Source organism: Nelumbo lutea, chromosome 7 (genome assembly GCF_056320005.1).
Source record: "Nelumbo lutea isolate HS-2025 chromosome 7, American lotus-T2T, whole genome shotgun sequence".
Lineage (NCBI taxonomy): Eukaryota > Viridiplantae > Streptophyta > Magnoliopsida > Proteales > Nelumbonaceae > Nelumbo > Nelumbo lutea.
Genome location: NC_142690.1, coordinates 10,516,821 through 10,540,479, shown reverse-complemented (window position 1 = coordinate 10,540,479; position 23,659 = coordinate 10,516,821). Strand labels below are relative to the sequence as shown.

The 23,659-nt window shown below is 39.3% G+C and overlaps 1 protein-coding gene across 1 annotated transcript in view; it reads right to left on the bottom strand.

The window, feature by feature from the left end:
• Nucleotides 1-23,659, bottom strand: part of LOC148845044 (crossover junction endonuclease MUS81-like) — a 45,538-nt gene continuing 21,879 nt past the window's right edge. The window contains exons 12-14 of the mRNA XM_088955835.1: nt 15,179-15,258; nt 105-339; nt 1-12 (exon numbers count right to left, since the gene is read on the bottom strand). Of these exons, the coding sequence (XP_088811961.1) occupies nt 1-12; nt 105-339; nt 15,179-15,258 (327 nt within the window). The remainder of the gene's footprint in view (nt 13-104; nt 340-15,178; nt 15,259-23,659) is intronic.

Here is a 23,659-nt window from a genome sequence, read left to right as displayed (position 1 = left end):
CTAGTGAAGAAACTGAAACCAATCAAATTGAAGAGAAAACACGTATTATATGATTGTCCACAAAAGGGCCATTTTTCTGCCTTGGAGGGTAAAGAGTTTCTTACCTGCATCAGTTGGACTGCAAATACGTCACTGACAGTCATTTTGTCAAGGTTTTGACACTTTTTGATAAACTCATCAAAAGAAGGGCAGATGGTGTTTTTAACCCTGTCATCCGAAAACTCTGTTCCGTAATAATTGGTTATTGCTTGTGTGAGATAACCATATTTTCTAACTGTATCAGACAGGCCACTCGTTCTCTGGACATCAAATCCTTCCAGAATCTCGGTTGTGAAGCAACTGCAACCAATAGTGATATTTCTATTTAAGAAAACAATGATAATATGAAGAGAAATAGGGGTAACAGCAGTTGCCAGGAACAGAATATACATATAAGTACGAGACTAAGTAACAGTTGTCTTTCCACCTCTGTTTCCTTATGTTTTGTATTCATCTTCCCAGGTTTTATGGATCAGTTGGTTCCATAGCCAGACACATCTAAAAACACCAAAATGAATTTAAAATTTCAAACAATAGAGAGCACACTCTATTCTTATATCCAATGCATTATCAATCATTTCTTATATTCGATGCACTCGGCCAATCAACTATCATATTGTTCAATGCTTGCAATTAGTCAGTTTCCTGATAGAAACTAAAGGCCCCCAACTTAACTCAGAATTTTTTTTCTAGTCCTGTTCAACAAAGAGTTATTAAGCCAACTTGACAAAGTATTTTGAAAACTGCCCCACAGTGAGGTATGGATTGTAAAACAAACTCAATTCACTTAATGGTAAAATCTCACTGACAAGAATGAGTAACATGGGTTTGAATCAGAGAGAAGTCACTTTGTCCAAGAAATACCAAAGGTTAGGTCTTTCTAGTCCATCCCTACCAAGACCATGGATAACAGGGGATTAATTGGGCAATGTCCCTGTATGATTGTGAAAATAAATCCTGCCACCAAAAACTGTTTCAAGCAAGCATTTGGAGAGCCTCTTTTCTAGCAACAAGATGCAGTTGGTTCAGATTTGTGGCAACTAGGGCTGTAAACAGATTGGACTCAGATCTACCTCCACCCAAATTCGAATTGATAAGATATATACAACATCCAAATTCAATCCAAAATCCAACCAGATCTACACTTCCTAGTTTGAATCAGTTGGAGTTGTCAGATTATTGGATCTTATCTTTTTTTTTATCAATAACAATAAGCTTTATTAATGAATAAGATTTGTGAAACTTTAATTACAAAAGGGGAGATAAACTATCTTAACTCCCCAACAACAAAGGAACAAAAAAGAAGCTAAAAATTAGCCCAAAACAGAGATTCCTTAAACACCCCTTGCTTGGCTAATCCATCAGCCATTGAGTTAGCACTTCTCTTCACCCATCTGTACTTCACCTCAATATCCCTACTCAGCCATTTAATTTTTTTCTTTTCATTGCTGTAGCTCCACAAACCATTGTTGTCTCCCTTTAGCCACCTAATCACCACCTCTGAGTCCCCTTCAAGGACCAAGCATTTGATGTTTAGTTCTCTTGCTCTTTGGATTCCTTCCAGAACTGCTAGATTCTCAACCCTAAGAGAGTCGCCCTCTCCAATTGGACCTGAGATCATAGCAGTAATAACCCCATCCTCATTCCTGAACACTCCCCCAATCCCACAAGGCCCTGGATTCCTTAAGGTACTACCATCAAAATTCAGTTTTATGAATCCAGAGGGAGGGGGGACCAAGAGGGCCTAGGAGTCCTCTTACAATGGGCAGAGGTAGCTATCTCTTTCCACTTTCTCAAAAAGTCGGCCATGGAAAATTCTAAGAATAGCTCCATAGATTTCAGCCAGTGAGCTACCCTTAAGTGTATCAGCTCTAATAAGTTTCCCGTGGTTCTTTCCTTGTCTAAAAAGATTCGTGAGTTTCTCAACACATTGTCGCCGTAATGCTTCTCCACATAAGCTTCCATCTTTTCTTAGGCCATCTGAAGAGCAAAGGAGAGAACAAACTTTGCACACTCATGGGGGGATTCCAAGTACATCCAAAAAAGGAGAAAGCCCACTCCCAAAGAGTTTTAGTAACCGGACAAGTAATCATAAGGTGGTAACCCATTTCTCCATAAACTTTGCAAAGATTACACCTATTGGGAAATAAACAAAAATTGGATCTCTTTCTCTGAAGCAAGTCATTTGTGTTAATTCTTTCTAGGAAAGTTTCCCAACAAAAACTACCAACCCAAGGAGGAATGGGTTTGCTCCAAATCTCATTAAAAAGGAAGGACAACCCAAGAGGAACAAGAGGCTGAATTAAAGTCTCAAAAAACGAAGCACAAGAAAAGGAACCAGAGGAGGAAGCGGTCCAAAATCTGGTGTCTTCCTTACTAGGGTCCAGGAAGACATTATTAAGGATGGCTAGCAAAAAGATGAAATACAGCCCAAGTCTGTATCCCTAATTTCCCTTCTCAGGGCCCAGGTTCCACCCAAAACCAGAAATAGATTCTGAAGGGACTAAGAAAGAGGATATGGGTTCATTTTTCAAAGCTGACAAAGCATACAAAGAGGGAAATTGGTCCATCAGGGGTAAGTCCCCAACCCAAGGTTGCTCCCAAAATTTTATTCGATTACCAGAGTTCAAATCATACCTGATCCAAGGGGAGAAAACTGGAAAAAGTTCATGAATGGCTTTCCAAGAGGAAGCAGCTGTAGCCCTTGCCATAATTCCTAGATCCCAGTCATTCTCTTCCAACCCATGTATGCTAGCCACTATCTTCATCCACAATTTGTCCATTTCCAGTGGAAACCTCCACAAACATTTCCCCAACAACGCCATGTTTCTTTTCCTAATATTCCCAATCCCAAGCCCTCCTAGCTTCTTACTTCTAGTTATCACCTCCCAACTCACCCTATGATCTTTCTTCTCCTCTCTTAATTCCCACAAAAAATCCCTCATTAAATTTTCCACACTATTAGAGACCTTTGAGGGAATCTTAAACACTGACAGGAAGTAAACAACAAGGTTAGCTAGGGCAGACCTAATCAAAGTGATTCTCCCCCCTAAGGAGAGATAATTTTTCCTCCAAGAAGCAAGCCTTTTCTCAAATCTCTCCAATACCAGGTTCCAAAAACTTTCATTCCTGGGTTTATCTCCTAAGGGGAGGCCCAAGTAAATCAAAGGCCAATCCAAGATTGCACAACCTAACATATCTGCATATTCACTTACTTCCCTCTCCTCCAAATTCACTCCCACCATACAACTCTTATCAAAGTTCATTTTGAGATTAGACATCTGCTCAAAGAGTTGTATTGCCAATTCTAAATTCCTGATCCAATTTATGTCCCAACCATCACAAAACAAGATTGTGTCATCTGCAAACTGCATGTATGTAAGTGGCACTTCCTCCCTTTCTACTCTCCATCCTTTTATTAAGTTCCTCGAGTCATCTCTATGGACCAGTCTCCCTAGGACATCAACAATCAAAGTGAATAGAAAGGGGGAAAGTGGATCTCCTTGTCTTATTCCTCCCAAGGCAGGAAAGAAGTCCATCATGGTTCCATTCACCAAGATAGAATAGTGGCAAGTCCTAACACAACCCCAAATCCATTTACACCATCTATCTCCAAAGCCAAAACTTCCCATCACCTCCACCAAGAAGGACCAATCAACCAAGTCATAAACCTTCTCAAAGTCTAATTTGCATACCACTCCCTTCTTGGATTCCCTAAAGCTCTCCAAACTCTCATTTGCAATCAATATTTGATTAGTTACCTGCCTTCCCTTCATAAAAGCTCCTTAGTTGGGTGCAATAATGGTAGGAAGAACTTTCTTTATCCTTAGAGACAACACTTTTGCAATTATCTTGTACAGACTATTCACCATGCTAACAGGTCTAAAATCCCTTGGTTGTGAAGCCTCTTTCTTCTTTGGGACCAAAGCAATGAATGTGGATTTTAGACCCTGATTAATTATTCCCCTTCCATAAAACTCCTCAAAAGCTAACACAAGATCCTGCTTCACAATATCCCAACAATCCTGATAAAATGCCATTGTGAAACCATCTGAGCCTGGAGCTTTCGTCCTATCCATCGAGAATACTGCTTCCTTTATCTCCTCTAGATCAAAATTCTTCTCTAACCACTTTCTGTTCTCTACACTAAGAGTTGGCCATTCCAACCTCTCCAACCAAACCCTCTCATTTAAAGGCCTTCTAAAAATAGATTTAAAATGATTTACAAAGGCCTCGGCTATTTCTGTCGGGTGGGATATGACTGCACCTTCAACTTCCAATTTTGAGATGAAATTCTTTCTTTTCCTACCATTTTTCATAGAATGGAAAAACCTAGTGTTTCTATCTCCCTCCTTTAACCATTTACATCTGGACTTTTGTCTCCGGCTTATTTCCTCCTTAAGAAAGAGATCCTCCATCTGCCTCCTCACACTCCACCCCAAATCCCTGTCTTCCTCTCCAAAAGATCCCCTTTCTTCCTTCAAATCCAATTCCTCTATCTGCTCCATCAAGATCTGCTTTCTTTCCTCCAATCTTCCAAACTCCAAACGGTTCCACTCCTTTATCTAGGATTTTAGGAATTGAAGCTTCCTGTGGAATCTCATACCCTCCCATGTAGGGCCTGGGATTTTTTGGATTTGAGGAATATTGAAGGTTGCAGCCATAAAGGCTCTCATCCAAACTTTTGCAGGAAAGTTTGTGCAGGGAACATCCTCAACTCAGGTTCATAGTTTGGAAAAATGGAATGTCCAACAGCATTCCGGGATTGGAGTCCAGTTGTGAGAACAGAAGATTGTGCAGTCTGAAAACAAACATCTTTGAACATGAATAATGAAAACCTTCAAACCATGTTTCAAAATGAAAGAAAAAATACATTTGATTTGAACATCAAAAGATACAAGTCATCACATTAATGGAAATCTAGAAGAGAGAAAAAATGAACCATCCAATCTAATTCTTACCTTTGTATTCTCTTAGTCCTCTCAGTTTCAGCAAGATTGGAGACAGCAACCTTGCACTAACCACCAAGGTCTTGCTCACAGCGATGACCAATGGCCCAGCAGCAGAATTTGTGTTTCATCTTTCATGGCAGTGGCAGATCTTGGGTTTCACAGGTCACAGTGGCAGAAGATTTAGGTGAAGAGATGCAGGATCTGAGGGCCACAGTGGCAAACCATGGGTTTCACAGGTCACAGTGGCAGCAGGATGAGAAGAACAGATTCAAGGTTTGAGGGTTCAGGGATGAAGACAAATAGTTTTCTTTGATATTTGATAACTGATGAAAATTTAAAAGGGTAAATGGGTAATGGGGAGAAAGATTGTTTATTTACCCATTTACCCTTTTAAGTTACAAATTATAAGATTGTATATAGAGTATACAATGAAAATATACATACATGTATATATAAATATATACAAGGAGTCACATTTTTAACAGATTCGATTAGGGTACATCCAGATTTGATCCAATTATTAATCAGATTCTATTTGTCCCATCCTAATCTGATATATTAACATATAACAAGCATCCAAGTCCGAGATAATTGGATCTGATGCTGGATCAGGTCATGGATTTTCAATTCTGTAAAATGGGCAATGGGATATTTGAGAACAACCTACTTTTCAATTCTGTAAAATGGATCTCCAAAAGATTTCTTTAAAGCCTCAAGGAGGTTAAGACTTAAGATAAGGTGACCTTTTGTCTCCCATGTTGTTTATTTTGGTGGCTGAACTCTTCAGCAGATTGTTGAAGAGGGCTCATGAAAGAAGCATCCTGAGAGGCTTTAGAGTGGGAAGAGGAAATCAAATGGTCTCACATCTGCAATTTGTAGATGACACTTTGATTCTAGGGGAGCTCATGAGTAACCAAGATGTGAGAGTCCTCAAATGTATTTTAGAGTTGGTGGACAGAGATTCTGGCTTATGGATGAACTTAGCTAAGTGTGGTTATTTGGGGATCAATATGGCTAGGGTGGAGGTGGAGGAATGTGCAGTGTTTTGGGATTGTGAGATTCAAAAATGGCCTATTAAGTATATAGGACTACCTTTGGGGGGAAATCTTGGGGATTTGTCACTTGGGGAAGGAGTGATAGAGAGATTTGTTAAGAGGTGCTTTTTGGAAGAAGAACTATATTTCTAAGGGGGGAAGGGTCACTCTAATTAAGTCCATGCAGTGGCATTTGGTTTGAGGTTTGCATGTCTAAAGAAGACAGAGGGTTAGGTTTAGGTAGACTTCAAGATAAAAATAATAATAATAAGGCTCTTTTGGGTTAGTTAAATGGATTTGGAGATTCCCTAAAGAAAGAGAGGCCTTGTGGCATTTGATTATTAAAGGCATTCACAGATTGTACCCTACCCATGGCCTGATTTGATTTCCTTTGGTGCAACAGGACCGGTTTAGGGTTTAGGCTTGAGGAGGCCTTTGAGAGATTCTGAAACTAATTAACCAACTCCCTTACTTAACACACTTCAAGATGCTGTCTTGGATCCTTCCAATTTGGATGAGAGTGTGGATCCCAAATGCTAATAGCATTTTTGCTTGTGCAACTTTCTTCAAATGCCTACTTCCTTCAGTTGATAACCCAACCTTTTTTTTCTTTTGAAGAATGTTAAATCTAATTTGAAGACTGTAGAGAGAATGGGACGAATGGCCCATAGGATGCTTTTACTTTGTTTATGTTGTTAATGGGCCTTCTAACTAATGGGCCTTTTTATGTTATGCTTAATTAAGTTAATCACCCAATTAAGGGCCTCTCTGTAAATATCAAAACTTGTAAATTATGTTTTAATGAAAGGGATTAGGGAAGAGAGAAAACATTCGACAGACTTCTCTCTAAACCCTATTTTCCGCCAACTTCTTCTTCTCTCCTCTCCTTTTCTCTTTTCTGCTGATATCTAACATCTTTGCACAACTTCTAAATCAGTCCTTTCATTCCTAAGGACTGTTTTTCTTCTTGGTATCAGAGTGGGCTCTCCTTTCTTCTTTTTTCTCTCTTTTTTCCCATACACGGTGTGTATCGAGAGCTGAATCGAATGAGTGATTGAAGAAAATTTTCAGCCTAGTTGTTAGTGGATTTTTGGAGAAAAGGATGCTGTCTTGGTCATCATTCTAACAGTCCCTGGAGTTTTTTGCCCAAAACCCTAATCAACTTGAGATGTCTGTTTGTGGGCCCCACAGGGATCTTCACCTTGGCACTTAGTGATTGAAGGGGTCCTTTTGCTTTTTCTTGAAGATCAATTCAAGTCTTGTGGTGTTCTATAAAGGCTACAGGGAGCGGCTGCTGATTTCTGATTTCTCCCGGGTTCCAAGTGAGACGCAGCTAGTAGATTTGACTCCATAGAGGTTGGTACTTGGTATCTATTTTTTTTCTTGTCCTCCTTGCTTGTCATTTGAAGTTGTTTGAAGTTCTTTTGGAATTGTTTGAGGAAGATGCATATCTCGGGAGTTGAAAACAAGTGTGGGGCTGACTCTAGACAGGTTCCGAGAGCTCCCGTTGACTCTTTGTTGGCTGTGACCATAGTCAAGCTGGATGGAACCAACTATCTAGCATGGTCACAGTCAGTAAAAATTCATGTTTGCAGTAGAGGCAAGTGGGGGTATAGCTCCGGGAGCAAGAAAGCTCCTTTAGAAGATGACCCATCTTGTGAAAAATGGATGCAAGAGAATTATACCACCATTGGATGGTTAGTGAACTCAATGCAACCACAAATCAGTCAACATTATTTATGGATGAACTCAGCCAAGGAAATATGGGAGAGTGGGGCTGAAACTTATTCACAAAAACTGAATGTGGCCACAGCATATAAGTTCAGAGTGATGTGAATAATTTAAGGCAAGGGGAGAGACCTTTAGCCATTTACTTCTCAATGCTGAAATCTCTGTGGCAAGAGATAGACCTAATGGAAACTGTTGTCTAGGAAAGTACTAATGATGCTCAAGCTTACAAGAAATTAGTTGAGAGAAGCAGAGTATTTGAATTCTTGACAGGGCTGAATCCCAAGTTTCACATCACCAGATAGAATATCTTAGCCAAGGATAATGTATCATTGTCTCAAGACTATGCCATGCTTAGTAGTGAAGAGAGCAAGAGGCTGGTCCAGGTTCAAGGGACCATCCCAAGTGACCTATTTGCCAATATGGGGCTGAAACCGAAGGTGACTACAAGCAGTTCAGGTGGTTCAGTAAAAAGGGAAGTTATGTGTGAGTACTGCAAGAAACCAAAACATACAAAAAATAAATGTTGGAAACTGCATCCGGAACTCCTTCCACCTCGTTTCCAAAAGAAGGTTAATAATGTGAAGACAAGAAGTGCCAACATAGCCACTGTTCCAAATAATGACAAGTGCTTAACTGATGAGAGGACTGCTAGTGAACAATTAGCAATTATGAAGGCAGAATATGAGAAGTATGGTAGGATGATTAGTCACCTAGAGAGTGCAGCCTCCTCCTCCAACCCTCAGAGCAATTCAACTACTTATGCATTTGCACATTCAGGTATACGTGCTACTGGCAATCATGCAACTATCTCAGGTAATCGTAGGATCCCTTGGATTATTGACTATAGTGCTCCTGATCATATGACCAGCCTTTCCAATTCCACTTCATTTCTTTCTTATGATTTGCTTCCTAGCTGTAATAAGATTACCCTAGCTAATGGCTCACTTACTCCAATCACTAGCAAGGGAACCATCAAGGCTACAGACTCCCTTTCTCTTCCATTTGTTCTTCATGAGTCAAGGGAGGAACAATCATCTCATGTTCCTTCCAATATTCCTATTCCTCCTCCAATACCTCCTTGTCCCCTCTTTAATCCCAGGTGGTACCAGCGACAAAGAACCAGAAGTGAGTGGATTGTTTCCTCTACATCACATAAGCCTCCTACACTTCTAATTACTGAAGAGACAACAGGTACTGATACTATCCCTTTGCACCCACCCTTCCCAAATCTTGATGTCCCTATTGCTATCAGGAAAGGTAAACAGAAGTGCACTGCACATTGCATTTTCAAACATCTTTCCTATGGTTTGTTCTCCTTCATATTGTGCCTTTCTTTATTTTGTTGCTTCTAACCCTATACCCAGGTCTGTATAGAAGCTCTTACTGTTGAAAAATAAAGGGATGCTATGAGAACTGAAATAGATGCTCTACATAAGAATGGCACATGGGAAGTGGTGGATTTGCGTGAAGGGAAGGAGCCAGTGGGTTTACACCATCAAATACCATGTTGATGGTTCCATTAAGAGGTACAAAGCTAGGCTGATTGCAAAAGGCTATACACAAACCTATGGGATTGACTATCTGGACTACTATCATTGGATGCTCATTCAGGTTGACCACTCTATCAGTTTAATGTGAAAATGCATTCTTGAATGGAGAATTACATGACGAGGTCTATATGTCTCTCCCACCAGGGATGAATGGCACAGATATGGAAGGAAAAGTGTGCAAGCTGAAAAGTCTCTCTATGGACTTAAACAGTCACCTAGGGCATGGCTTGAAAGGCTTAGGGCTGCACTTGTTAACTTTGATTACATATAGACTCAGTCTGATCATACCCACTTTGTGAAGAGGGGAGATTCATTGGTGGTATATCTTATAGTCCATGTTGATGATATAGTAGTGACCGGTACTGATGTGACAAGGTTTGATGATCTTAAATCTTTCCTTCATACAGTGTTTGAGATCAAAGATCTGGAGGAGTTGAGGTATTTCCTTGGCATAGAAGTGGCTCGGTTCAAGGATGGAATTTTTATCTCTCAACGGAAGTATGTGCTAGACATGCTCACTGAAACAGGCAAGATGGGTGCAAGACCAGTGGCTACTCCTATTAATATGAGTCACAAACTTTCTACCTCTAATGGAGAACTATTGAAGAATAAGGGAATGTTTCAAAGGTTACTAGGGAAGCTACAATATCTTTGCATGACTCGGCCTGACATTGCATGTGTTGTTAGCTGCATTAGCTCCCAGGGACACTCATATGGCAGTAGCAAAACGAATATTATGTTAATTGAAGAATACTCCTAGGAAGGGAATTCTTTTTTCTAAGCATGGTCATATGAAACTAGAGGCTTACACAAATGCTGATTGGGCAGGAAACATTGATGATAGGAGGTCGACTTCTAGATACTGTAGCATGGTGGCAGGTAATATTGTTTCTTGGAGAAGCAAGAAACAATCAGTTGTTGCCAAATCTTCGGCTGAGGCCGAGTATAGAACTATGGCTCATGGAGTTTCTGAGTTACTTTAGCTTCGATCCTAGATGGAGGAACTGGGTGTTGAGTAACATAAACCATTGATGCTATATTGTGATAATCAGACTGCCATCAACATTGCTCACAATCCGGTGCAACATGATAGGACTAAACACATTGAAGTTGATAGGCATTTTATTAGAAAAAAAGTGCCTTCTAGAGAAGTTTGCTTACCCTTCATTACATCTGAAGAACAGTTAGTTGACATTCTTACCAAGGGAATCTCCAAGCCCAAACTACAACATGACACTGGCAAGATAGGCATGAATGACATTTGAGGGGGAGTGAAGAGAGAATCGGTCGAATGCCCCATAGGATGCTTTTATTTTGTTTATGTTTTTGTTGTTAACAGGCCTTCTAACTAATGGGCCTTTTTATGCTATGCTTAATTAAGTTAATCGCCCAATTAAGGGCCTCTCTGTAAAAACGGCCAAAAACCATTTTATTGGTCAACGAATCAATGGTTCGATCACTCGAGTCAATGGGTTGTTGACCGATTCAACGGTTTTTGGCCAGAGACTGGTCAACAAGTCAACGGGTCAACGATTCCATTCCATCCCTTGCGAAGCAAGGCCCCTCCGCTAGTGTTTTAATGAAAGGGATTAGAGAAGAGAGAAAACATTTGATAGTCTTCTCTCTAAACCCCATTTTCACCAACTTCTTCTCTCCTCTCCTTTTCTCTTTTCTACGGATATCTAACATCTTTTCACAACTTTTAAATAAGTTGTTTCATTCCTTAGGACTGTTTTTCTTCTAGGACCATAATGGTCAATAAGCTTTAAATAATCCACATTGAACTGACCACCAACTATAATGCATAGTTGTGAAGGAGTCGCCTAGACACCCACCTAGGCGACTAGGCACCCTTGGCTTGGCACCTCGCCCAAACGCCTTGACTTTTAGCAACTAGGTGCCCTTCTAGGCGACTAGGCGCCCTTGGCTAGTTTTCCCATCCTTGGATGCTCATAAAAGGAAGACTTTAAATCTGAAACGTCCATTTGTTCCCACCTCTCTCAAGTTCTCAAAATTACTTTTCTAGTCCTTCCCCACCAAATCCCTTTCGTTTTTCTTTTTGCAAGACCCCCCTTGATACTTGTCACCCATCTACCCATTAGATCCCCTTGAAACCTTCCAAAAACAATCAAGGACGTCCATGTCCTTTCTTTGCTTTTGGAAATTACAACCTAGTCCCTACTCATGAAACTTGTTTTTTAAATATTTGCAAGGTCCCTGCTATGTGTTGAAACCTCAACCTTTGGATCTCCTTGTTTCTTAGCCTTGTTTAATCCTAACCATTGGTTGCTTTCCTTTTTTTTGGCAAGATCTAGGCACCCCTTGCCATTTTGGGAAGATCCCCTCTTGCTTCCTTAAAAGGCCATGTAATTTTTCCTTCCAAGAAAAGTCATGTACAAGAAAGGCAATTTTCTTGTTCTTTAAGAAACAAAAAGAATTTTGTTGGAGAAGGGAAAGAAAAGAAGACACTCCATTCGTATTAGACTAATATGAGAAACTCCTAATGTCCCAAAAGGTCTCTAGATGTCCCCCCTCCTCCTTTGAGTCCATTCTGGCTAGCTTCCAACCGAATTGCCTTTTTCTTAACCAAAAATAGAAAGTCCTTACTTTTAAGAGCCATTTTCCCTCTCTCAAGCTCTCTCTCTCTCCAGCATTAGACACTCACCCATCTTCAACCGAATTCCCTTCTCTGCATTCACTCTTCCCCCATTAATCGAAATACACCACTCTTCCAAATCCTCCTTCTAGCTTTTTCTTTTTTTTCTGTAGTTTTTTTTAGTGAAAACAAAAAACCACAAAAACAGCTTCAAGATTTTCTCCATGCTGAAATCCACCACCTCTCTACCATCCTTCCCCTCCACCTTCTTCCATTCAAAGTTAGGCCCATGACAGATGCAAGCATAAGGACTGGAAGACCGTATGACGCAAGAAGCAAAGAGTTTTTCTAATCACCTTGTCCATCAAAATTCCTCCTAATATCTTCCCCCCAACCATATAAGGAAAAAAGCCATATATGAAGGTAATCACCTTTCATTAGTTTAAGAGTGGTAGTTTTTTTTGTACTTTTTTTTCTTTATTTTCATGTCTCTTTTGTGAGAAAAATCATTTAAAGCAAGCGATTTTGGATCTGTTTTGGCTTTCTTTGGTTTGACCTTGGTAGTTAACTAATGACACTTGGCCGATTGTTGTTTAGGGAGCTTCTTCTTGGATTTGTGTGTGCTAGTTTTGAGTTCTTTAGTCTTTGGTCATAGTGTTAAGTGTGTCTTTCTTACTGGCATTGTTTTTTTTTATTTACTTGTTGATTTTAGCTTTAATTTGTAATGCATGATCCTTCTCAATCCACAGTGAAGGGATGCCCATGGGACAGATTTCGTGAGAAGTCAACCTTCCTCCTCTCCTTGAGTAGAAGCATGGAAGACTTTGGATAAAGGAGGGGTGGTCGTGTATTCAACCGCCCCTTTGCTCCTCTAAGAGTCTCCCATGCCCAGAAATAAGAAGAGGAGGGGATTGGCTCTCATGAGAAAATATCCCCCGCATGGAGTGTCTTCTTGGAAGGAAAATATCCCCCTCAAAGGAGGAAGGGGGACATCTAGAGACCTTTTGGGTCATTAGGAGTTTCTCATATTAGTCTAATATGAATGCAGTTTTTTCTTTTCTTTCTCTTCTCCAACAAAATTCTTTTTGTTCCTTAAAGAACAAGAAAATTGCCTTTCTTGTACATGACTTTTCATGGAAGGAAAAATTGCATGGCCTTTTAAGGAAGCAAGAGGGTATCTTCCCAAAATGGCAAGGGGTGCCTAGATCTTGCCAAAAAGAAAGAAAGCAACCCATGGTTAGGATTAAACAAGGCTAAGAAACAAGGAAATCCAAAGGTTGAGATTTTGACACATGACGGGGATCTCCTTGCAAATATTTTGAAAACAAGTTTCATGAGTAGGGACTAGGCTGCAATTTCCAAAAGCAAAGAAAGGACATGGACGTCCTTGATTGTTTTTGGAAGGTTTCAAAGAGATCTAATGGCTAGGTTGGTGACAAGTGCCAAGGGGGGTCTTGCAAAAAGAAAAACAAAAGGGATTTGGTGGGGAAGGACTAAAAAAGTAATTTTGGGAACTTGAGAGGGGTGGAAACAAATGGACGTTTCAGATTTAAAGTCTTCCTTTTATGAGCATCCAAGGGTGGGTAAACTAGCTTTGAAGAGAACAAATGAGATCTCAAGGAAGCACCTTTGAGATTCGGGGCGGGCAAGAAGAGTATTTTCAAGAAATGCTTTACAAACTTGAATTGAGGTGGGGGCGAACCACATAGAAGATGTTTGATGTGTTTAATCATTTTGACGGATGAGATTGAGTGAAACAAAATCGTCCTTGATGGAGGGGCAAAATGAGCATTTTATGGCTTGTATTTTCCATATTGTCGATTAAAAGGATGACAACAGGTTTTACAGGGTAAATCGTGAATTCGATCAGTGAGGATGATTTATTTGGCATTTTCTTAGATGGAGGGCAAAATGGTCATTTCAAGGTTCAAAATCAGACGGATCGTCGATCGGGAGGATTATAAAGGTTTGGATGAGGTTTAGTGGTGTTTTGTAGTGCAGATCTTGAGTTCAGAGAGTATCAGGTGATAGGAGTGGTTTATTCAAAATCTTTCTAGATGAAGGGTAAAATCATCAATTCAATGATCAAATTTGGATCGATCGTCGATCGGGGGGTTGATAAAGGTTTGGATGAGGTTTGGTGGTGTTTCATAGTGTAGATCTTGAGTTCAAAGGGTATCGAGTGATGTGAGTGATTGATTCGGAATACTTACGTACGAAGGACAATATGGGCATTTTTGCATCTGAAATTTGATGGGTGGTTGATCGGGATATTTGGAGTTCAAAGGGTATGTTTAATGTCTTTAGAGGCGTTGGAATCACAGGAACTTGGATAGCGAATATCTCGGCCAATGAAGTAGCTAAAAATGGAATCTTATCTTGATGAATGATTAAAGGAGGGGATTTCGTGTTGGATCTTGGTGGAACGGCATTTATTTGAAGTATAGTGCTGTTGGGAGGATTTGATCACATCCAAGACGCATGGATCGTAGGTTTTTGGTTTGAGAAGCGTCATAGGATCGGATGCATCGAAATGGAATCTCTTACAAATGAACGGAAAAATCAAGGAATTTAAGGTTGAAACGTGGTGTGCTTGGATGTTAAAAGGTTTTATTTCATATGGTGAAATTTGATTGTGTGGCAAAAGTGGTAATGTGCTGCGATCATGGTTGTTGAAAGGGAATAGTATATATTAACAGTGGATTTGAGGGTATACGAGTTGAAATTTGATGTCATCAGATTTTAGCACGTTCCAAAGAGGTTGGTGTGGTCCGATCGGGCCCTTAGGGTATGAGAAGTGGGACTGAGCAAAAATCGGGTGTTGACACTCTATTAAATACTTACTATAGTAGTATTATTTTTGAAAATAATGAAACTAATATATGTAAAAGATTTTTATCTTTTAGATGTGATGATTTGCCACATTTTTAGAGGAAATTTAATGTTCTTAATAAAGAGATTTGTTATTTTTTCGATTAACACACATGCTAAATGGTATATAAAACTAGGAAACTAGCCAAAAGTCAGCTTTTTTATAATATAACATTTTTATCGCCTAGGCGATTAGGCGACTAGGCCCTCCAATGTCTCCCAGAATCACCTAGACGCCTTGAGTAAAATTGCAAAACAGGAAAAAACATCCATTGAGTTATCTTTTAGCCTCCATTTCCACAAGAGTAAAAGAAAAGAAAGCTTTTACATCCGCTAATCAAACACAACTAAGACAATGATACAATATTGTAATATGCATAGAACATTGAAAAAGGAAATGCTTACGCTGTTTTAATGCTTTCAGCAGCTTCAGAAGAATTTGGGTCACCTTCGACCAGATATATCAGCTTTTTAAGTCCACATCTCTAGAAATAAAAACTCAAAAATCATCAGATAATATATTGAACTTGATCTCTATTGGTATAACTAACATTTCAATAAGGAGCAACAGAGTCAAATCAATCAATTGCAAGAAAAACACCAGGTGCTTTTAAAAGATAGATGGATTTTCCATCAGCGAAAACATCTCAGTAATATCCATAACATTTAAAATAACTGACATGGTGCATATTCTGTACAGAATTGACAAAGTAATCTGATTTCCCCCAATAGATGGTCTTCTTTTAGGCTGCATTGGTTCCATGTAAAAGGAGCACAAAACCATGTTTTTGCCATAAAAAGGGTGATAAAAAAAAACTAAAATATTTCAGATGAAAAATTTACTACCCCTGTTATTGTTAAACAAAGGGAACCTAAGCAATGATAAAGCCACTAAAGCCTTTGGTTAATAAGTTTAGAAAATAAAAGGCCAGCTGGAGCTGATCAAATCCCAATAACTACTGCTTGTGATGCAAATGGTTTATGAAGCTAGAAGCAAAGGACAGCCTCTGCAAATTACTATTTTACTATTTGTGACACTAAACAATTAAATCTATTATCTATCCTAAAGACATGTATGCTGTATCTAATTTTTTAAAGTCAAGCTATACAATCCATATCATTCTTTCCATTATGATTGTTTCTTTCTGTAAGAAAGAATGTACTAGATGAAGTGGCAAATGTCACAATGTGCAAAAACTTTCAAAAGCAATAAGTCCATTAGTAGGGTATTTGCAGATTACAAAAAAAAGTACAATACTGCAGAAAAGAACTGCAAGACTTGGACCAAGAACACAATAACAAACTCCATTTGTTACTGTTGACAACAAATTCCACAGAATACAGCCTCTCGCAATAAATATACAACATCAAATACACAACATTTCCAACCTGATACCAGCAATAGATAGAGGAAAATCAAACAAGAACGACAAACTCTTCAAAGAAATTCCAACCACATGCCTCTCAAAAAGGAATAATCGGAAAAGATATGACTAAGATTTCTATTATTCAAAAAAACAGGAAATAAAGAAGAAAAGGCCTATTATTCACAGTAAAGGTATTGTTCAATGAGAAGGGTCCAATGGGTAAAATCAAGTCTACTATGCACAAAACTGGCCCAGAAAAAACAATCTTGGAAGAAACAAGTTCAAATAGCAACTTTATAGTGTTTCAGTAAAGAGAAAAAAATACGAGAATCCCCATTTCAAGTTAGTCTTCCAAAATATTAATGAAGGAGCTAAGTGGTCAGATACATACTTTAATAAGTTTGTTTCCATTTTTTTCTTATTTTAGATGGTGGGAGTATGTTGGTCATTAACTATTCATAGTTACATTTGTTCAACTTGTCAACCATAAGATGATCATTTAGCAAGGGAAGTTTGGTAGTGCTATTTCCATTTGCACTGGTGAACACTAATTTGTAGAGTAGAAGTAAAAGAAGTACTTGGCATGGCCAAGCATTGAATGCCCTGTTATTGTCCAAAAATGCTTTCTTGAATGGCAACTTAGAAAAAGAGGTGTAAATGGTTCAGCCTCCCTTGGTTTGAAACAGTTACCGTGTGTTTGGTTCAGCAAGTTCCATTTGGCTATGCAACAAATGGGGTTTAAACAATGTCAATAAACCATACTCTATTTAAAAAGAGGGGGAAGGAAAAATTGCAACTTCGATAGTTTACGTTGATGACATAGTAGTCACCGTTGACTAGTCCTCAAAAATACAGAAACTGAAGGAATTCTTAGCCACTCAATTTGAAGTGAAAGATTAGGGTCCCTTAACGTTATTTCCTTGGAATTGATGTTGCTGTCTCACAAAAGGGGATCTTCATTTCACAAATATGAGTAAGTTGGGAGTGAAGTTGGCTGAAACTCCCATTGACTCCAAAGGCTAGGTGATTGTAGTCCAGAAACTATAAAGGATGTAAACCAAATCCAGAGCTTGTAGGAAGACTGGTTTATTTTTCCAAATCCAGAGAAGGTTCTTAGATATCTCAAGAAGTTTAACTAAGGCTGGTTTGTTTTTCCAAAATCATGGGCATTTGAAGGTTGAAGTGAATACAAATAGTAGTCGATCAAGACTACAATCAGTCTTGAATTCGAAAGAAAAGAAAGAAGAAATTTCAAAAGAGAAGAAGAAGAGAGGGAGAAAAGAAGAAGCACACCAAGAGATTTTGAAAAGAGAGAGGGTTGATCAGTTGATCTGCCGACCCACTCTTAATATTTATATATGTTGACTAATTATAAAAGGGCTGAATTGCCCTTATTGCTTACATGGCAAATAAACTAATAATAAAGCTGAAATAACAAGATGTAATAACAAACTGAAATAACTACCAACTAACACTAACATAACTAACAAAAAATATGCTATGCTGCCATACAAACACAGTGGGGACCACAGTAGTGGGGTCCACATCAATGTTCTCTACTCTTCCCCTCAAGTCAAAAATAGATATTTGTCATTCCCAACTTGCATAGGTCTGCCTCTAACTTTTTCCTTGGAACAGCCTTGGTGAGAAGATCTCCGAACTGCATACTGGAGGTGATATACGGGAGACACTTCTTGAGACGAAACCCTTTCTCTAATAAAATGTCGATCGACTTCGATATGCTTAGTTCTGCCATGTTGTACCGGATTATGAGCTATATTAATAACAGTCTAATTATCACAATACAACATTAAGGGCTTCTCATAAGCAATACCCAACTCCTCAAATAATGACTTCAGCCATAGGATTTCAGCCACACCATTAGCCATAGATCTATATTCAACTTCAACACTAGAACGAAAAACAACACTTTGTTTCTTACTCCTCCAGGAGACAAGGTTACCTCCTACAAAGGCACAATATCCAGAGGTAGACCTTCTGTCATCAACACTCCCAGCCCAATCAGCATTTGTATAAACTTCTATCTTCATGTAATCATTATTCTTGAATAATATACCTCTACTTGGACATCTGTTCAAGTATGCTAATATCCTCTCAACTGCAAGGAGGTGAGTAGTTCTAGGAGAGTGCATATATTGACTGACAACGTTGACTGCATAATTGATGCCCGGTCGTGTGAGATAAAGATAGAGGAGTTTTCCAACCAACCGTTGGAACATAGCTTTGTCTTCAAGTGGCTCTCCACCCTCTGCACTGATCTTGTGATTCTATTCAATAGGTGTATCTGCAGGCTTAACACCCAACTTTCCAATTTCTTCCAATAGATCTAGAAAATACTTCCTTTGAGAAATAAAAGTCCCATGTTTAGATCTAGCAACCTCAATACCCAAGAAGTATCATACCTCTCCCAGATCTTTCACCTCAAACTCTTGATGAAGGACTCTTGATGAAGGAGTTGTTTAAGAGACTCAATCGCATTGTTATCATTCCCTGTCACTACAATATCATCCACATATATAACAAGCAAAGTCAAGGAAGAGTCCACTCTTTTAATGAACAATGTATGGTCTAACTGGGCTTGTACATAGCCGAATTTTTCAAGGGCTTGTCTGAATCTATCAAACCAAGCTCTAGGGGACTGCTTTAGTCCATACAAGGCTTTATTCAACCGACAAATCTCTTTCCCTGTCTCTGCATCATAAAATCCAAGAGGTAATTGCATGTAGACTTCTTCCTGTAAGTCTCCATTGAGGAAGGCATTTTTAACATCCATCTGAACCAGGGCCAAGAGTAACTGGCTGCAAGGGATAGCAAAACTCTAATAGTGGTCATATTTGCTACTGGAGCAAAAGCCTCCAAATAGTCTATACCATAAGTCTGAGTAAATCCCTTTGCAACAAATCGGGCCTTATACCTTTCAATGGAACCATCAGCATTATGTTTCACAGTAAATACCCATCTACATCCAACCGGTTTCTTTCCTTTAGGCTGGTCAACTAGCTCCCAAGTATTATTCCTCAGAAGGGCATCCATTTCAACCTTCATTGCATCTTTCCACTCAGGAACTGACAAGGGTTCCTACACTGTTCTGGGAATAGGAATATCAGGAATGGATGTGAGAAAGGACCTGTAAGAAGGGGACAGGCGATCATAGGACAAGAACTAAGAAATGCAGTGAGTTGTGGATGTGGTGCAACGTCATCCAAAGGAGGTAAAGTAGCAACAGTGGAAGGTATCTAATTGGGACATGGATCTGATAAAGAGACTGTGGTACCTGGATCTGGATCCGCAGAAGGAACTGAGGCTGGCCTAGACTACTGATGACCGAAAACAATCTGCCTCCACCGCTTGTGATAGAATCTCAAATCCTGACACCTCTGACAACCCTCCCCATTACATCCCTCATCACTCAATGGAACAAGTAAAGGAATTTCTGATGAGTTAACCCCACTCTCACTACTCTCCCCCTGAAGAGAAACCCTAGGGTAATAGGATACCTCCTCAAAGAAAGTAACATCCATCGAGACAAATCTCCTCCCGAAGGTAGGTCCATAACATCAATAACCCTTTTGAGTTTGTGCATAACCGAGAAAAATACATTTGGAGGCTTTAGGATCAAATTTGGAACGATGAGGTCTAAGAATCTGAACAAAGCATATGCAACCAAAGGTTTTAAGGGGAACAGTAAACAATTCTTTATCGGGGTATAGAAGGGTAAATGGAGGCTTCTTGTCAAGAACCCGTTAAGGAACTCAATTAATGAGATACACTGTTGTAAGAATAGCATCTCCCCATAAACGAATAGGCACATTGGAGTTAAACATAATGCTTCTAGTCACTTCCAATATGTGCCTATTCTTCCTCTCAGCAACCCCATTCTACTATGGTGTACAAGGACAAGTACTCTAGTGAAAGATCTGGGTCAAAGCAGGAACCTCATCTCGAGAACGCATAAGGTAAACCCAAAAAACGGGCATAGTCATCAACAAACAACAAGAAACATCTATATCCCCCCATAGAAGGGATGTGATACGGGCCCCAAACATCGGTGTGCACAATATCAAAAGAATTATTACTTCTTTTATTACTCAAGGAATAAGATGTTCTACAATGCTTTGCAAGCTCATAACTGTCACATCTCAAATTTGACGTCTGAACATACTCAAACAAATTTGGAAACAAACTCTTCAAAGACCGAAAGAATAAATGACCCAACCGATTATGCCAAAGCATAACCTAACTAACAGACTGAGAAACAAAAGACTTCCTATCTTCATGATCTTCCCAATGAGAACTCTCTCCAAGCAGATAGATCCCATTCGTCTCGCGTCCAGTCCCAATCACCTTCCTTGTCTCCAAGTCCTAAAAAACACATCTGTCAGGGAAAAAAGTTACTAAACAATTTTGATGTTTTGTAATACTACTGACTGAAAGCAAGTTAGTATCAAGCTTAGGAACATGCAAAATTGAAGATAAGAAAATGGTATTAGACAACTTGATGTCTCCCTTGCCAGAAATGGGAACAAGGGAACCATCAGCAATGGACACTTTATCTCTACTAGAAGATAAGTGATAGGTAGTGAACAGTGATGGCAAACTAGTCATATGGTCAGATGCACTTGAGTCTATTGCCCAACAATGTTCAGTGTTACCTGGAGCTGAAGCATAGTAAGTTGAGGCACGAGTACTTGAATGAGCAAAGGCTGATGTTGGGGAGCTGATGGTGGCTGAGATGATTGAGCTAAATTCCCAACTTCCTTTTCGAACTGAGTTAGGGGCAGCCCGGACAGCAGCTAGGGTATCTAGAGGCGTGCCTTTTGTGTCCGATGAGGATGCAGAATCGGTATTAACAGCCATATGAGCATTACCCCTTTTGTTCCTCGGTTTTGCTGGAACTAGATGAGGGTGCAGCTTCCAACACGTGTCTTTAGTATGCTTAGGTTTCTTGCAATGTTCACACACTAGATCCCGCTTATCTTCCTTCGTTATATCCTTCTCCGTCTCACCCCTAGACTTAGGTTTAACTGCTGCCAAGGCTGGTGGGAAGGGTTGATGTTTCATCATAACCTTTCTCCTAGTCTCTTCACTATGCACCAAGGAGTAGGCTTGAGATAAGGTCACACTGTCCCTTGTTAGTATTTGCTACCTCACAATATCACTGTCAGGATTCAGACCAGCTAGGAATTCAAAAACCCTATTAGTTTCAACTTGCTTTCTATGAGTTTGTGCATCCTTCTGACTTCCCACTCAAGTGTGTCTAGGTGGTCAATTTCATTACACAAAGATTTCAAAGTAGAGAAGTAAACCGAGATCGGTTTTTCTCCTTGCTTAAGGTTGCTAACCTCACACTTCAATTCATAGGTCCTAGCAACATTAAGGGGTTGGGAGTAAATCTCTTTCATGACATCCCAGATTTCCTTGGTTGTTTTTTACCACAAATAGTTCTGACTAATATGTGGCTGCATAGAGTTGCACAGCCATGTCATAACCAAATAGTTCTCCTGAACCCATTTGGTATACGTTTGGTCCTCCTTAGTTGGTTCTTTCACATCTCCCAACAAGTAGCTGAGTTTTCCTCTACCCCCAATGGCCATCATGGCCGATTGAGCCCATTCTAAGTAGTTTGATCCATCAAACTTCACAGTTGTAATCTGAAAGGCATTCTCAGACTTGTTACCAGAACTGCTAGTCCCAGAAACACCTTCCCCCTAATTCTTGAACTCCATTCTTGGTCAAGAATTAATAATAAAAGACCTTTTAAACTACTATAAAAGAAAACAGCACCCAAAACAACTGATAACAACCGGCCTAGGTCTTCCAAAGAACAAAGAAAACAGAATTCTGTATGAAACCAGTTCAAAATCTGATCTAAAACCAACAACAGTTCTGAATTTTAGGGTTTTCTCTCAAAACCCTAAAAGAAAAAAAAAACAGATTTTCCAGTTGCACCTCTCAGAATAGACCAAGATGATTTTTTCCAAGGTTATTCTCAAGAAAAAACTTGCTTTATGAAAGAAAATCTCTGGCCGCCACCTTCTGTCTAATGCAAAACCCTAATCTTGAGAATCCGAAGCCTTTTCTAATTCTTCCTGACTATTGGAACTCTCCCAGCCTTCTACAATCTTCTTAGTAGTAGTCGCACACTACTAGTAACTTCCAAGAATCAGTCGATTCTCCTTCTTTGTTGAAAAACTTCTAAACCTAGGAAATTCTCATGTAGTCAATCTAATTAGACTAACATAAGAGTTCCTAGGTCGGCTCTGATACCAAGTAGTCGATCAAGACTACAATCAGTCTTGAATTTGAAAGAAAAGAAAGAAGAAATTTCAGAAGAGAAGAAGAAGAGAGGGAGAAAAGAAGCACACAAAGAGATTTTGAAAAGAGAAAGAGGGTTGATCAGTTGATCTGCCGACCCACTCTTAATATTTATATATGATGACTAATTGTAAAAAGGCTGAATTGCCCTTATTGCTTACATGGCATATAAACTAATAATAAAGCTGAAATAACAAGTTGTAATAACAAACTGAAATAACTACCAACTAGCACTGACATAACTAACAAAAAATATGCTACGCTGCCAATACGAACACAGTGGGGACCACAGCAGTGGGTTCCACATCAGTGCTCTCAACACAAATGATGATTGGACTAGGTCAATTGGTGACAAAAAATTCACTAATGGGTATCGCACCTTTGTAGAGGGACGAGGACTTAATCAGGTAGAGGAGCAACAAGCAAAATGTTTTGGCTAGGTCTAGTGCAAAGGCTTAGTACAACGCCATGTCACATGGAGTTACTGAGATTTTGGGGATAATAAATTTGTTTAGTGAACTAGGGTTTGTCGTTGATAGTCCCATGTCATACTATTGTGACAATAAGACTACCATCAATGCGGCAACCAATCCAGTCCACCATGATAGAAGTAAGCATATTGATCAAAAATGATAGAACTAAGCATATTAAGTGGATAAACACTTCATCAGGGAGAAACTTGTAAGTGGGGAAGTATATAATTCCTTAAGTCAATTTCGGAGAGCAGCCTACAAATGTTTTTACAAAGGGTCTCCATCGCTTGAGGCACAATGGTCTTTGTAACAAGTTGGGCATGATAAACATCTATGTCCCAACTTCAGGGGTAGTGTTATATTTATCACTACGTGCCACAAGGGCACTTTTTTTTGAAAAGTAAAGAGCAAGTTTCATTAAAATAAAAAGAATTACAAAGGAAGGTGATAAGAGATCACCCGAGAGAAGGAAAGACTATTTGGACACTTCTTACACTAGACAATAACCACCAAAATACTCTGGAAAGAGAACAGCAAAACTAACTCCTCCAGCACCAAATCCTAGACAAAAAACAACAAAGACAACTATAAACGAACAAAGAAAAAAGCATAAAGGAGAATCTAATCTTCCCAATCACCTACCACCTCTTGGTTGTCAGCCATCTTTTTTTAACAGTAACAGTAATTTCATTAAGAAAGTTAAGATGAGA